The 12,027-nt window shown below is 43.8% G+C and overlaps 1 protein-coding gene across 6 annotated transcripts in view; it reads left to right on the top strand.

The window, feature by feature from the left end:
- Positions 1-3,409: 3,409 nt before the first annotated feature.
- The window catches only part of brca2 (BRCA2 DNA repair associated), a 93,710-nt gene continuing 85,092 nt past the window's right edge, over positions 3,410-12,027 (top strand). For 2 of the 6 annotated variants that reach the window (XM_070892326.1, XM_070892330.1), the window contains exons 1-3: positions 3,410-3,480; positions 9,715-9,857; positions 10,102-10,356. In XM_070892326.1, coding sequence (XP_070748427.1) covers positions 9,800-9,857; positions 10,102-10,356 — 313 coding nt within the window. In that variant the 5' untranslated portion in view covers positions 3,410-3,480; positions 9,715-9,799. Of the gene's footprint in view, positions 3,529-4,062; positions 4,135-4,697; positions 4,713-9,714; positions 9,858-10,101; positions 10,357-12,027 lie in introns of those variants that run through there. The other 4 variants (XM_070892327.1, XM_070892329.1, XM_070892328.1 and 1 more) reach the window with 4 other exon arrangements.

Consider the following 12,027-nt stretch of genomic DNA (forward strand, 5'->3'; position numbering starts at 1 on the left):
TATACAACATACATTGATTTGTGCCACATAGAGAACAGTCAGTGAGTTATGCAAAGATGCTGGGTAGACCATTTGCTCTTTAAAATGATTATATCTGTAACATTGAAGCAGTCCAGAAAATGTGAGTTGAGGGAAAGAACTATTTGCAATTAACGTTGCCTTATTAGATGCCATTGCTTCTCATGAAACTCCAAGATAAATCAAAATTTTATGTGTCATGTATGTCGACTTAATTGACTCCAATCTGAGCCTGTTTGAGTGAAATGTTGGTAACAAACATTTTATCCATTTTTCTGGGATACAAGAAGCTAGAGATGCTCATACCAACTCAGTTTCATATCAGAAGAATCACAGATTTAAATGTATGAGCTTGATACATTTTCTCTTTAAGCAGCAAGTCCAAGTCAGCATGGATTTATGAAAGGGAAGTCATGCTTGACAGGTCTTCTGGAATTTTTTGAGGATGTGGCTAGTGGAGTGGATAGGGGAGAGCCAGTGGGTGTGGTGTATTTGGACTTTCAGGGGGCTTTTGACGGGGTCCCACACAAGAGATTGGTGCACAAAATTAGGGCACATGGTATTGGGGGTGGTGTATTGGCGTGGATGGAGGGATGGTTGGCAGACAGGAAGCAGAGAGTGGGAATGGGCGGGTCCTTTTCAGAATAGCGGGCAGTGACTGGTGGGGTGCCGCAGGGTTAAGTGTTGGGACCCCAGCTATTTACAATGTGCATTGGGGATTTAGACGAAGGAATTGAGTGTGGTGTCTCCAGGTTTCAGATGGCGCTGGGCTGGGTGGCAGTACGAGCTGCGGGGGGGGGGATGCTGGGAGGCTGCAGGGGGACTTGGACTGGTTAGGTGAATGGGCTAATGCATGGCAGATGCAGTATAATATGGATAAATGTGAGGTTGTCCAGTTTGGTGGCAAAGACAGGAAGGCAGATTATTATCTGAATGGTGACAGATTAATAGGGGGGGAGGTGCAACGAGACCTGGGTGTCATGGTGCATCAGTCATTGAGGGTAGGCATGTAGGTATAGCGGGCAGTAAAGAAAGCAGGTGATATGCTGGCCTTCATAGCGAGGGGATTTGAGTATAGGAGCAGGGAGGTCTTACTGCAGTTGTACCACACCTTGAGTGTTGTGTGCAGATTTGGTCTCCAAATCTGAGGAAGGATGTGCTTGCTATTGAGGGAGTGCAGCGAAGGTTCACCAGACAGATTCTCGGGATGGCAGAACTGACATTTGAGGAAAGACTGGATCGGCTAGACTTATACTCACTGGAATTTGGAAGAATGAGAGGGGATCTCATAGAAACGTATAAAGTTCTGACAGGACTGGACAGGTTAGATGCAGGAAGAATGTTCCCGATGTTGGAGAAGTCCAGAACCAGGGGATATAGTCTAAGGATAAGGGGTAAGCCATATAGGACCGAGATGAGGAGAAACTTTTTCACCCAGAGAGTTGTGAACCTGTGGAATTCTCTGCCACAGAAAGTTGTTGAGTCCAGTTCGCTGCACATATTCAAAAGGTATTAGATGTGGCCTTTATGGCTAAAGGGATCAGGGGTTATGGAGAGAAGGCTGGAGTGGGGTACTGAGGTAAATGATCAGCCATGATCATATTGAATGGCGGTGCAGGTTCAAAGGGCCAAATGGTCTACTCCTGCACCTATTTTCTATGTTTCTATAAATAAGAAATACTTTGAGAAACACCAGGCACCATCATAAATCTTCCATTGTCTGGAAGAATCAAAAGAAACCTGTATCAAAATCAATTATTTTCTTTTTAATGTAAGAAAGTGAATCATTTAATAAAAAGACAGGATAACTCCCCAAATTCAGATCAGAGCACACCACAATAAAACAGATACTGTTAACTTTGTCAGTAAGTTAAACACCCTGCACAAAAGTCAATGATACCCAATTTGGACCCGTGTTTTTTTAAACATATAAACCCCATTTTATTTAAATTATTGTTCTATATTTTAATTCAGTCTAAATCAGCCCTATATATAAAATAACATCATCAACTTAAAATGTCAGTTTGCTTGAATTAATTAACCTGAACTCTCCTTCCTTACACCCTCGCCCCACAAAAAAACTGTAAAGGATGCCCTGCTGAAATCAAACACTGCCCCAGTTTAGATGGAGTTTGCTGATGTCAGCCAGTGAAACAATGAAGTGCTACAATTGGTATCAGTATCCTAGGGGCAAGGAAAAAAAAAAAATCTACTTTTTGTTGATCATTATCTAGTTTCAAGGTACCAAAAAACTTTCAGGAGAAGATGAAAAATTGCGACAGATGAGAGAAGAAATTTAACGTGATCTTATGGTCCAAAATTCTTCTAACTGGAAAAGAGTGAATCTATTGTCATCGAGTAATATTTTTTTTCCATAAATTACAAGATGTCTTAATCATCCAGAAAGACTCTACAAACGTGGAATTCAATTTATTCTTAAATTACAAGGTTTTTGCTGACAGCACTCCACCATTCCATGCGTGAAGAACTTCCTGACATCAGTTCTAAATGTGCCTTTTGTTGGTTTAAACCTGTGCCCTCTTGTCCTATTAAGGCTTTGTTTGAACTCATTTTCCAGATTTACCATTTCCATACCATTTACTATTAGCTATGACAGAGTGAGATCGCCAAAACTCAGAGGTAGAGGGACAAATTGTGTGATGAAAAGGTTGAAGTACCCGCCTTTGTCATGTTCCTACAACTCTTTTGGGTAAACAAAATTAAACATTAAATCAAGTGCCCACCGATCTGGGGGACATTCCAAACACTTTTCATGTGCCCTTTTGTTTGTTGTTTTTTTTGGTGAGTCATGTTCCTACATTTTGAAATGTTTTTTCGGATGAGACGTTAAACCGAGGTCTTTGTTCTGTCTGGTAGTCGTGAAAGGCGCTATATAAATCCAAGTCTTTCTTTACCGCTGACGCTGGAAATCTGAACTAAGAAAACAGAAAACGCTGGAAACAACAGGCCAGGTAGCAATATGGAAAGAGCAAAAGTCCATGTTTCGGGTATAAACCCTTACTTGCATTACTGAGTGTTGCAAATGTTTGTTTTCGTTTCATATATTTTGAGTTAATGTCATGCAGGCCACGTTTGTGAAGGGGCGGACTATCTGGCTCAGATGTGTATAAGAATGGAGCCACTTTCTTTCGGGTATAAACTCTGAAGTGAAAAACTTTGTGAAAATCAAAGCGAGTCCCTATTGCCATATGGTGTTTTGAATAGCCCCGGTGTTTGGGGCCCTGGTGCGTCACTTGTTACTCGACTCCTTTCTGCAGAGTGACTGCTTGCGTCACAATATCCCCCGTTGGATTGGCGGAAACAGAAAAAATAGCTGTTGCGATTGGCCGGGAGTGTCGGGAAGATGACCAATGACTTGTTGCGGTGCGTGCCCGAGTGCCCAGCGCGCGAAGCCGAAGATTAGATCGCGGGAACAAGTCTCCAGAAAATTCCGGCTGGACGGTGAGCTGAAATCACATGAGATGCGAAAGTTTTACTGTATATTATACGGTACGGAGGCCCTGTTCCGCGGGACTAGTTTCTTCACAGTTTGGAGATGACTTATTTCGTTATCGCGATTTAAACCAGGCAAAACGCTGAGGGGCCGATGCTCCAATTCGCGACACATTGTTCGGCCTGTTTTTCTGGGTTTTTCAGTGGGCCGGAATGTCGGTGTCGCCGCCTCAAAGTGTCGGCGGAGGAACCGGAGGACAGCCGATGGGCGGGGCTCTGTCCTGTCACTCATGGACCCGAAGACAGTAGGTGGGCGGGGCTCTGTCCTGTCACTCATGGACCCGAAGAAGATAGGTGGGCGGGGCTCTGTCCTGTCACTCATGGACCCGAAGAAGATAGGTGGGCAGGGCTGTGACCTGTCACATATGGACCCGAGGACAGTAAGTGGGCGGGCTCTCTCCTGTCACTCATGGACCCGAGGATTGTAGGTGGGCGGGGTTCTGAACTGTCACTCGAACCCGAGGACGGTAGATGGGCGGGGCTCTGTCCTGTCACTCATGGTACCCGAGGACAGTAAGTTGGCGGGCTCTCTCCTGTCACTCATGGACCCGAGGACGGTAGATGGGCGGGGCTCTGTCCTGTCACTCATGGTAGCCGAGGACAGTAAGTGGGCGGGCTCTCCTGTTACTCATGGACCCGAGGACCAACCGATGGGCGGGGCGCTGTCCTATCACTCATGGACCCGAGGACTGTCGGTGGGCGGGGTTCTGTACTGTAACTCGGACCCGAGGACGGTAGATGGGCGTAGCTCTGTCCTGTCACTCATGGACCCGAGGACAGTAAGTGGGCGGGACTCTGTCCTGTCACTCATGGACCCGAGGACAGTAAGTGGGCGGGACTCTGTCCTGTCACTCATGGACCCGAGGACGGTAGATGGGCGTGGCTCTGTCCTGTCACTCATGGACCCGAGGACAGTAAGTGGGCGGGACTCTGTCCTGTCACTGCAGGGCCTGCAGATTGAGGCCAAGCATGATTAACAGCCGTTGCATTGTGATCTTTAACCGCTCTTATCACCCTCGCCTCTGAGTCAGAAGGTTGAGGGCTCAAGTTCATTCCAGAGACATAAGCACAAAAATCTAGGTTGACACTCCAGGGCAGTACTGAGGGAGTGCTGCACTGTCGGAGGTTCCATCTTTCCGAGGCCCTGTCTGCCCTCGCAGGTGGATGTAAAAGATCCCGTGGTACTATTTTGAAGAAGAGCAGGGGAGTTATCCTTGGTGCCAATATTTATTCCTCAGTCAACATCACTAAAATAGATTATCTGGTCATTATCACATTGCTGTTTGTGGGAGCTTGCTGTGTGCAAATTGCCTGCTGCGTTTCCTACATTACAACACTGATTTCACTTCAAAAAGCACATCATTGGCAGTAAAGCATTTGGGGCATCCAGTGGCCATGAAAGGTGCTCTATTAATGCAAGTCTTTATTTTCTTTAAAAGAGCTCGTCAGTACAAATACATTGACCCAGATTTTGCGGTAAAAGTAACGGTGGACTCACTATCGTTAAAAGTGTAAATCGGACAGCAACTTCCGGCAAACGCACGTGTGCAGTTAAGTGCAGAAATCCGGAGATTGCTGTTTGGGTTGCCCTGCTCAACAACAACAACTTGCATTTATATAGTGGGGGAGCTGAAGGAGATTACAGAGATTGGGAGGGGCAAGGCTTAGGGGGGGATTTAGAAACAAGGATGAGAATTTTAAAATCAAGGTGTTGCTTAACTGGGAGCCAATGTAGGGCAGCAAGAACAGGGGTGATAGTTGAACGGGCTTGGTGTGAGTTAGGACACAGAGTTAGGGTAGCGGAATTTTGGATGAACTTAAGTTTATGGAGGGTGGAAGATGGGAGGCAGGCCAAGAGTGCGTTGGAATAGTTAAGTTTGTCCTCAAGAAGCTGCGCTACAACAGGTCACTGTTCAGGGTCACGGTACCAATGCAGTTAATGGAAAGCTGGATAAGCACATGAGGGAGAAAGGAATATAATGATCTGCTGATCATGTTAGGTGAAGAGGAGTGGAGGAGGCTCATATGGAGAATGAACTCTGGCATACACCAGTTGGGCCGAACGGCCTGTTTCTGTGCTGTGCAATTTGCTGATCATTTTCTGATGCACGTGCCATATCCGCCTCCTATCCTGCTGTGTTATCTTGCCAGAGCAGACCCATACACACATTTTGATTTAACTTGAGTATCTTCCACTGTTTTATTCTGCTTTCTGTGCTTGCCCTGTCAGCTATTTAGAGACCCCATGGATGAACTACAACAATTGTACATCCCTGTCTGGCGTAAAAATAAAAAAGGGTGGCTCAACCGTGGCTATCAAGGGAAATCAGGGATAGTATTAAAGCCAAGGAAGTGGCATACAAATTGGCCAGAAATAGCAACGAACCCGGGGACTGGGAGAAATTTAGAACTCAGCAGAGGAGGACAAAGGTTTGATTAGGGCAGGGAAAATAGAGTACAAGAGGAAGCTTGTAGGGAACATTAAAACGGACTGCAAAAGCTGCTATAGATATGTAAAGAGAAAAAGGTTAGTAAAGACAAACGTAGGTCCCTTCCCCTGCAGTCAGAATCAGGGGAAGTCATAACGGGGAACAAAGAAATGGCAGACCAATTGAACAAGTACTTTGGTTCGGTATTCACTAAGGAGGACACAAACAACCTTCTGGATATAAAAGAGATCAGAGGGTCTAGTAAGAAGGAGGAACTGAGAGAAATCCTTATTAGTCGGGAAATTGTGTTGGGGAAATTGATGGGATTGAAGGCCGATAAATCCCCAGGGCCTGATGGTCTGCATCCCAGAGTACTTAAGGAGGTGGCCTTGGAAATAGCGGATGCATTGACAGTCATTTTCCAACATTCCATAGACTGGATCACTTCCTATGGAGTGGAAGGTAGTCAATGTAACCCCACTTTTTAAAAAAAGGAGGAAGAGAGAAAACAGGGAATTATTGACCGGACAGCCTGACATCGGTAGTGGGTAAAATGATGGAATCAATTATTAAGGATGTCATAGCAGCACATTTGGAAAGAGGTGACATGATAAGTCCAAGTCAGCATGGATTTGTGAAAGGGAAATCATGTTTGACAAATCTGGAATTTTTTGAGGATGTTTCCAGTAGAGTGGACAAGGGAGAACCAGTTGATTGTGGTGTATTTGGACTTTCAGAAGGCTTTCGACAAGGTCCCACACAAGAGATTAATGTGCAAAGTTAAAGCACATGGGATTGGGGATAGTGTGCTGACGTGGATTGAGAACTGGTTGGCAGATAGGAAGCAAAGTGTAGGAGTAAATGGGTACTTTTCAGAATGGCAGGCAGTGACTAGTGGAGTACCACAAGGTTCTGTGCTGGGGCCCCAGCTGTTTACATTGTACATTAATGATTTAGACGAGGGGATTAAATGTAGTATCTCCAAATTTGCAGATGACACTAAGTTGCGTGGCAGTGTGAGCTGCTAGAAGGATGCTATGAGGCTGCAGAGTGACTTGGATAGGTTAGGTGAGTGGGCAAATGCATGGCAGATGAAGTATAAAGTGGATAAATGTGAGGTTATCCACTTTGGTGGTAAAAACAGAGAGACAGACTATTATCTGAATTGGGACAGATTAGGAAAAGGGGAGGTGCAATGAGATATGGGTGTCATGGTACATCAGTCATTGAAGGTTGGCATGCAGGTACAGCAGGCGGTTAAGAAAACAAATGGCATGTTGGCCTTCATAGCGAGGGGATTTGAGTACGGGGCAGGGAGGTGTTACTACAGTTATACAGGACCTTGGTGAGGCCACACCTGGAGTATTGTGTACAGTTTTGGTCTCCTAACTTGAGGAACGACATTCTTGCTATTGAGGGAGTGCAGCGAAGGTTCACCAGACTGATTCCCGGGATGGCGGGACTGACATATCAAGAAAGACTGGATCGACTGGGCTTGTATTCACTGGAGTTCAGAAGAATGAGAGGGGATCTCATAGAAACGTTTAAAATTCTGACGGGTTTAGACAGGTTAGATGCAGGAAGAATGTTCCCAACATTGGGGAAGTCCAGAACCAGGGGTCACACTCTAAGGATAAGGGGTAAGCCATTTAAGACCGAGATGAAGAGAAACTTCTTCACCCAGAGAGTGGTGAACCTGTGGAATTCTTTACCACAGAAAGTTGTTGAGGCCAATTCACTAAATATATTCAAGAAGGAGTTAGATGTAGTCCTTACTACTAGGGGGATCAAGGGGTATGGCAAGAAAGCAGGAATGGGGTACTGAAGTTGCATGTTCAGCCATGAACTCATTGAATGGTGGTGCAGGCTCGAAGGGCCGAATGGCCTACTCCTGCACCGATTTTCTATGTTTCTATGCTATCTTCCGTGGAGGTTAACTCTCTCAGCTTTTTCTCCACACCACCTCTGATTTCTCTACAGCGCTTCTTCCCGTGCATCCTCCAACCCTCTATCCCCTGGGCTTGGTCTTTTGCAAACAAGATTATCCTCATCTATCCTGGTTAAGGCAATTGCCATCTTGTGCTTGATCAAAACGTGGTAGCTTCTCTTTCACTGAGGCTGTCCAAGTCCAATTACACATTCCACTACATTTCCTTCCCACGCTAGTGTGTCACTCATCACTTGTGTATCGCTTGGCTCATTTACTCATATTACCCTGGCACAATCTTCAAGTTAAAACCGCTCACTATCACCTTTCCCACCTCTTCAAAATCATTTTTTATTCATTCATGGGGTATGGGTGTCATTGTTGAGGCCAGCATTTATTGCTCATCCTAATTGCCCTTGAGAGGGTGGTGGTGAGCCGCCGCCTTGAACCACTGCAGTCCATGTGGGGAAGGTACTGCCACAGTGCTGTTGAGTAAGGTGTTCCAGGTCTTTGACCCAGCGCAATGAAAGAACGGCGATACATTTCCAAGTCAGGATGGTTTGTGACTTGGAGGGGAAGCTGAAGGTGATGGTGTTCCCATGCACTTGCTGCCCTTGTCATTCTTGGTGGTAGAGATTGTGGGTTTGGGAGGTGTTGTCAAAGAAGCCTTGGAAAATTGCTGCAGTGCATCTTGTAAATGGTACATACTGCAGCCACGTTGCGCCGTTGGTAGAGGGAGTGAATTTTTTAAGTGGTGGATGGGGTGCTTTGTCCAGGATGGTGTTGAGCTTCTTGAGTGTCGTTGGAGCAGTCACTCATTGCCGAATACCCAGCCTTTGACCTGCTCTTGTAGCCACATTGTTTATCAGACATAACTGAAACCTCCTCCCTTATGTCTTCGCAGTCTTTACACTGAGTAGCTCCTCATTTGTGGTGACTTAATTTCTCCACTTGAACTCACCCTGCCTCTGCTTTAATTTCCCCACTCTCCTCCCTGAACCTCGTGCTCCACATACACTCCCAACACACACATAGGCCACCTTCTCCAATCCATAATCATGCAAAGGCTTGCTCCCTCGTATTGCCAGTTCTGCTCCTAATTCAGGTCACTACAATCTGCAGTTTTACCTCTGTCTGACCCAGCAGCCTACGTCCTACTCATCTCCATGAAATCCAGTACCTGTTCCCTCAATCCCTGCACATCAGCTACTCATTACTCAACTTTTCCATCTTGGCTCCCTGTTTGGCAATCATCATGTTGCTAATTTTGCCCCCACCCTTTCAAAGCTGCTGCCTTCAGACAAAAATCTACCATCAACTCCTCTGCTTTTTTTCTAGCTACTGTCTCATTGCCAATTTACCCTTTCTCCTAAAAGTTCTTGGATATGTTCTAACCCAAATATGCCCTTACCTCTCCCACTACTGTTTCCTTCCAATTCAGCTTCCATTTCACTCACAGCACCAAGGGCACTTCGATCTGTCACCAAACAACCTGTGTGACTATGACCGTGGCTCACTGTTCCTCATTGTCTTCCTTACATACTTTTGCCTGGCCAGTTTCCTTTATGGTCTATCTGTTGTCTGTGTTCTTTTGGTTTCAATCATAATGCTATACATTAGTTTTTGACAGCCAAGTAAAAATTTACCTAAGTAAATCTAGTTAAAATCTTTCTAGTAGACTGTAAATTGGAGAAAATTATGCTATATTTGGTATTCACCATCTTCATGCTGTGTTAGCAAGTAGTTATATCCATCATTAGTATGCTTTTTGCTTTTATGACACAAAAATCATTCTGGAAATGTAAATACTATTTTCCATTTTCACAGGGATAGCTGAATTAAAATGTGTACCACTTTTAATGGCCTGATCTGCCAGGAATAATGTTCTGTTGAGGTTGCATTGTTGAATGAGATGAAAGAACAGAATTCAAGGATGACCATGTTTGATTTTATAGCCCTCTGTACAGAAGGTAAAAAATTCAACTTTACTAACTGATACCCTGTACCTTAAAGTTGCTCTCGTGATATTGACACTTTGTGGAACTGTATTACACGGGGAAAATCTGTTGCATGCATTTCTCAAGATTACTGTTTTTTCAGTACTTCTACTTTTGTGCCTTAACCACTTTGATTTAAATAAGGTAATATCAGGGTACATTGCTATTTGTATCTTTCCTTGTTTTAAAAGAAAACACTTTTTCCCCCTTGTTACAGATTTGGGACCGTTATGTCCAAATTGGTTTGAAGAACTTACTTTGTCAGCATCTTCTACCCAGCTGAAACAACCTAGAGATGATGCCCGTTGCTTTACATCTAGTTACAATAATGATTATTTCAAAACACCATGGCAGAAGCAGACTTTGTATAGCCAGCTCGATTGTACTCCATCAATCTTCAGTGGTCTGACTTTCATAGTCCCCTCCGTATCCACACCAGAAAAAAGGAATGACCAAACTAGGTTGAAAAGAGGTAAGTCATCAAATCATTTCAAAAATCCAGTCTATATAACATGTTTGATATCCTGAGATTTATGATTTTAGGGCTTTCAAAACCTGCATGTTAAGTGTGGCATTTAGTGATTCAGCAGAAGTTAACTTGAATGTGGTGCCAAACAGCTATATTTTGCTCCATATTATTGTATAGCTTAAAAGGCAGAAATACAGTTTGACCCAACACCTCTGGCAGTGTTGGTGTATTTTTTCTTACTGAGAAACTAAAGTTAAGAGCCAAACTCTCTAATGCACAACTAAGGTTGAAAGAGATGAAAGGATGAGGTAAATCAGGAAGTAGTGGTTAGATGATGCCAAACTTGGGTTTTGAAAGCCTGGGGATTATACGAGGAAGGAAAGACTGAGTTCCATCATTTTAAAATTCTGGACAAGAATGAGGTAAAGCAGGAGACTGTTGAAATTTAGACTCATTGCACAGTGAAAATTTGGAGAAGTGGAAGAGCATGTAGATATTTAAAATTTAGAAGGAACAAGAGATGAAAGAGCGAGAGGAGCAGTATTCAAGTTGTGAACAAACTTCGACTTCATTAAGAGCTACAGGAAATTAAGAGGTAAGGGACTGGCTGCCAACTGCAGCAGAGGTAGAGCAACTTGAGAGAAAGAAAAGAAAGAAAAACTTGTATTTATATTGCGCCTTTCATGACCACCAGACGTCTCAAAGCGCTTTACAGCCAATGAAATACTTCTTGAAGTGTAGTCACTGTTATAATGTGGGAAATGCGGCAGTCAACTTTCGCACAGCAAACTCCCACAAACTGCAATGTTATAATGACCAGATAATCTGTTTTTGTTACGTTGATTGAGGGATAGATATTGGCCAGGCTACTGGGGATAAAAATAACCATAAATATGGGTCTGGTGGGAGACCTTAAACGTCATTTATTTATAAGTGCAGTCTCAGGTCCTAGCGGAGATTTTGAGGGCGTCTAAGGCAATTACAAATGATTCACCAAAGTGTTCAAGAACAGAGCTCCAGAGGTGCTTTGATGATTTGGATGGTCTGACAAGCAATAATGTTAACAGCAATGTGAAAAATCATACTGTCAATCACAAATTCGACCAGAACTTACAAGGTAATAATTTGAAAGCAAATAGCCAATTCCATAATCTTAAAACATACTAATATAAAGGCAAACGGCAGTAGTTTGAAAGGTAACGAGGATCACCTTTCTTAAAGATCGATCTTAGGAGACTGCATAAGACATAGTAAGTACATCGTGAGGATGATGAGATGGATGCCATCAGAACCAAATGCCTTATTTGAATACATCTGATAGGATTTCACCAGGTCACCTTGATCATCTTTTCCCATTGAAGATCCTGTTCCCCACCATTCCATGACACAGTAAAACTAATAGATTCTAAAAATAAAAAAATTTCCCACATATCTACTTCATTAAGTAACACAAATATTTTTCTCTTTTGAAATGTAAGTTGTGGCCAGTTATCTTGGTCTTTTCTTACCCCTTTTAAAAAAAAAAATGAATAGTATTACTGTACATCTAACTTTGCCATATTCATGTCAAGAGCCAAGCAGGCAGACAGATGAACTCCTCCCAGAGTTAGAAGTTTGCCAACATTGTACTGTCATGGTCTTGTAGGAAATGTGCGAGAGCTAGCTGGCATAGCT

Source organism: Pristiophorus japonicus, chromosome 10, assembly GCF_044704955.1.
Source record: "Pristiophorus japonicus isolate sPriJap1 chromosome 10, sPriJap1.hap1, whole genome shotgun sequence".
NCBI lineage: Eukaryota > Metazoa > Chordata > Chondrichthyes > Pristiophoridae > Pristiophorus > Pristiophorus japonicus.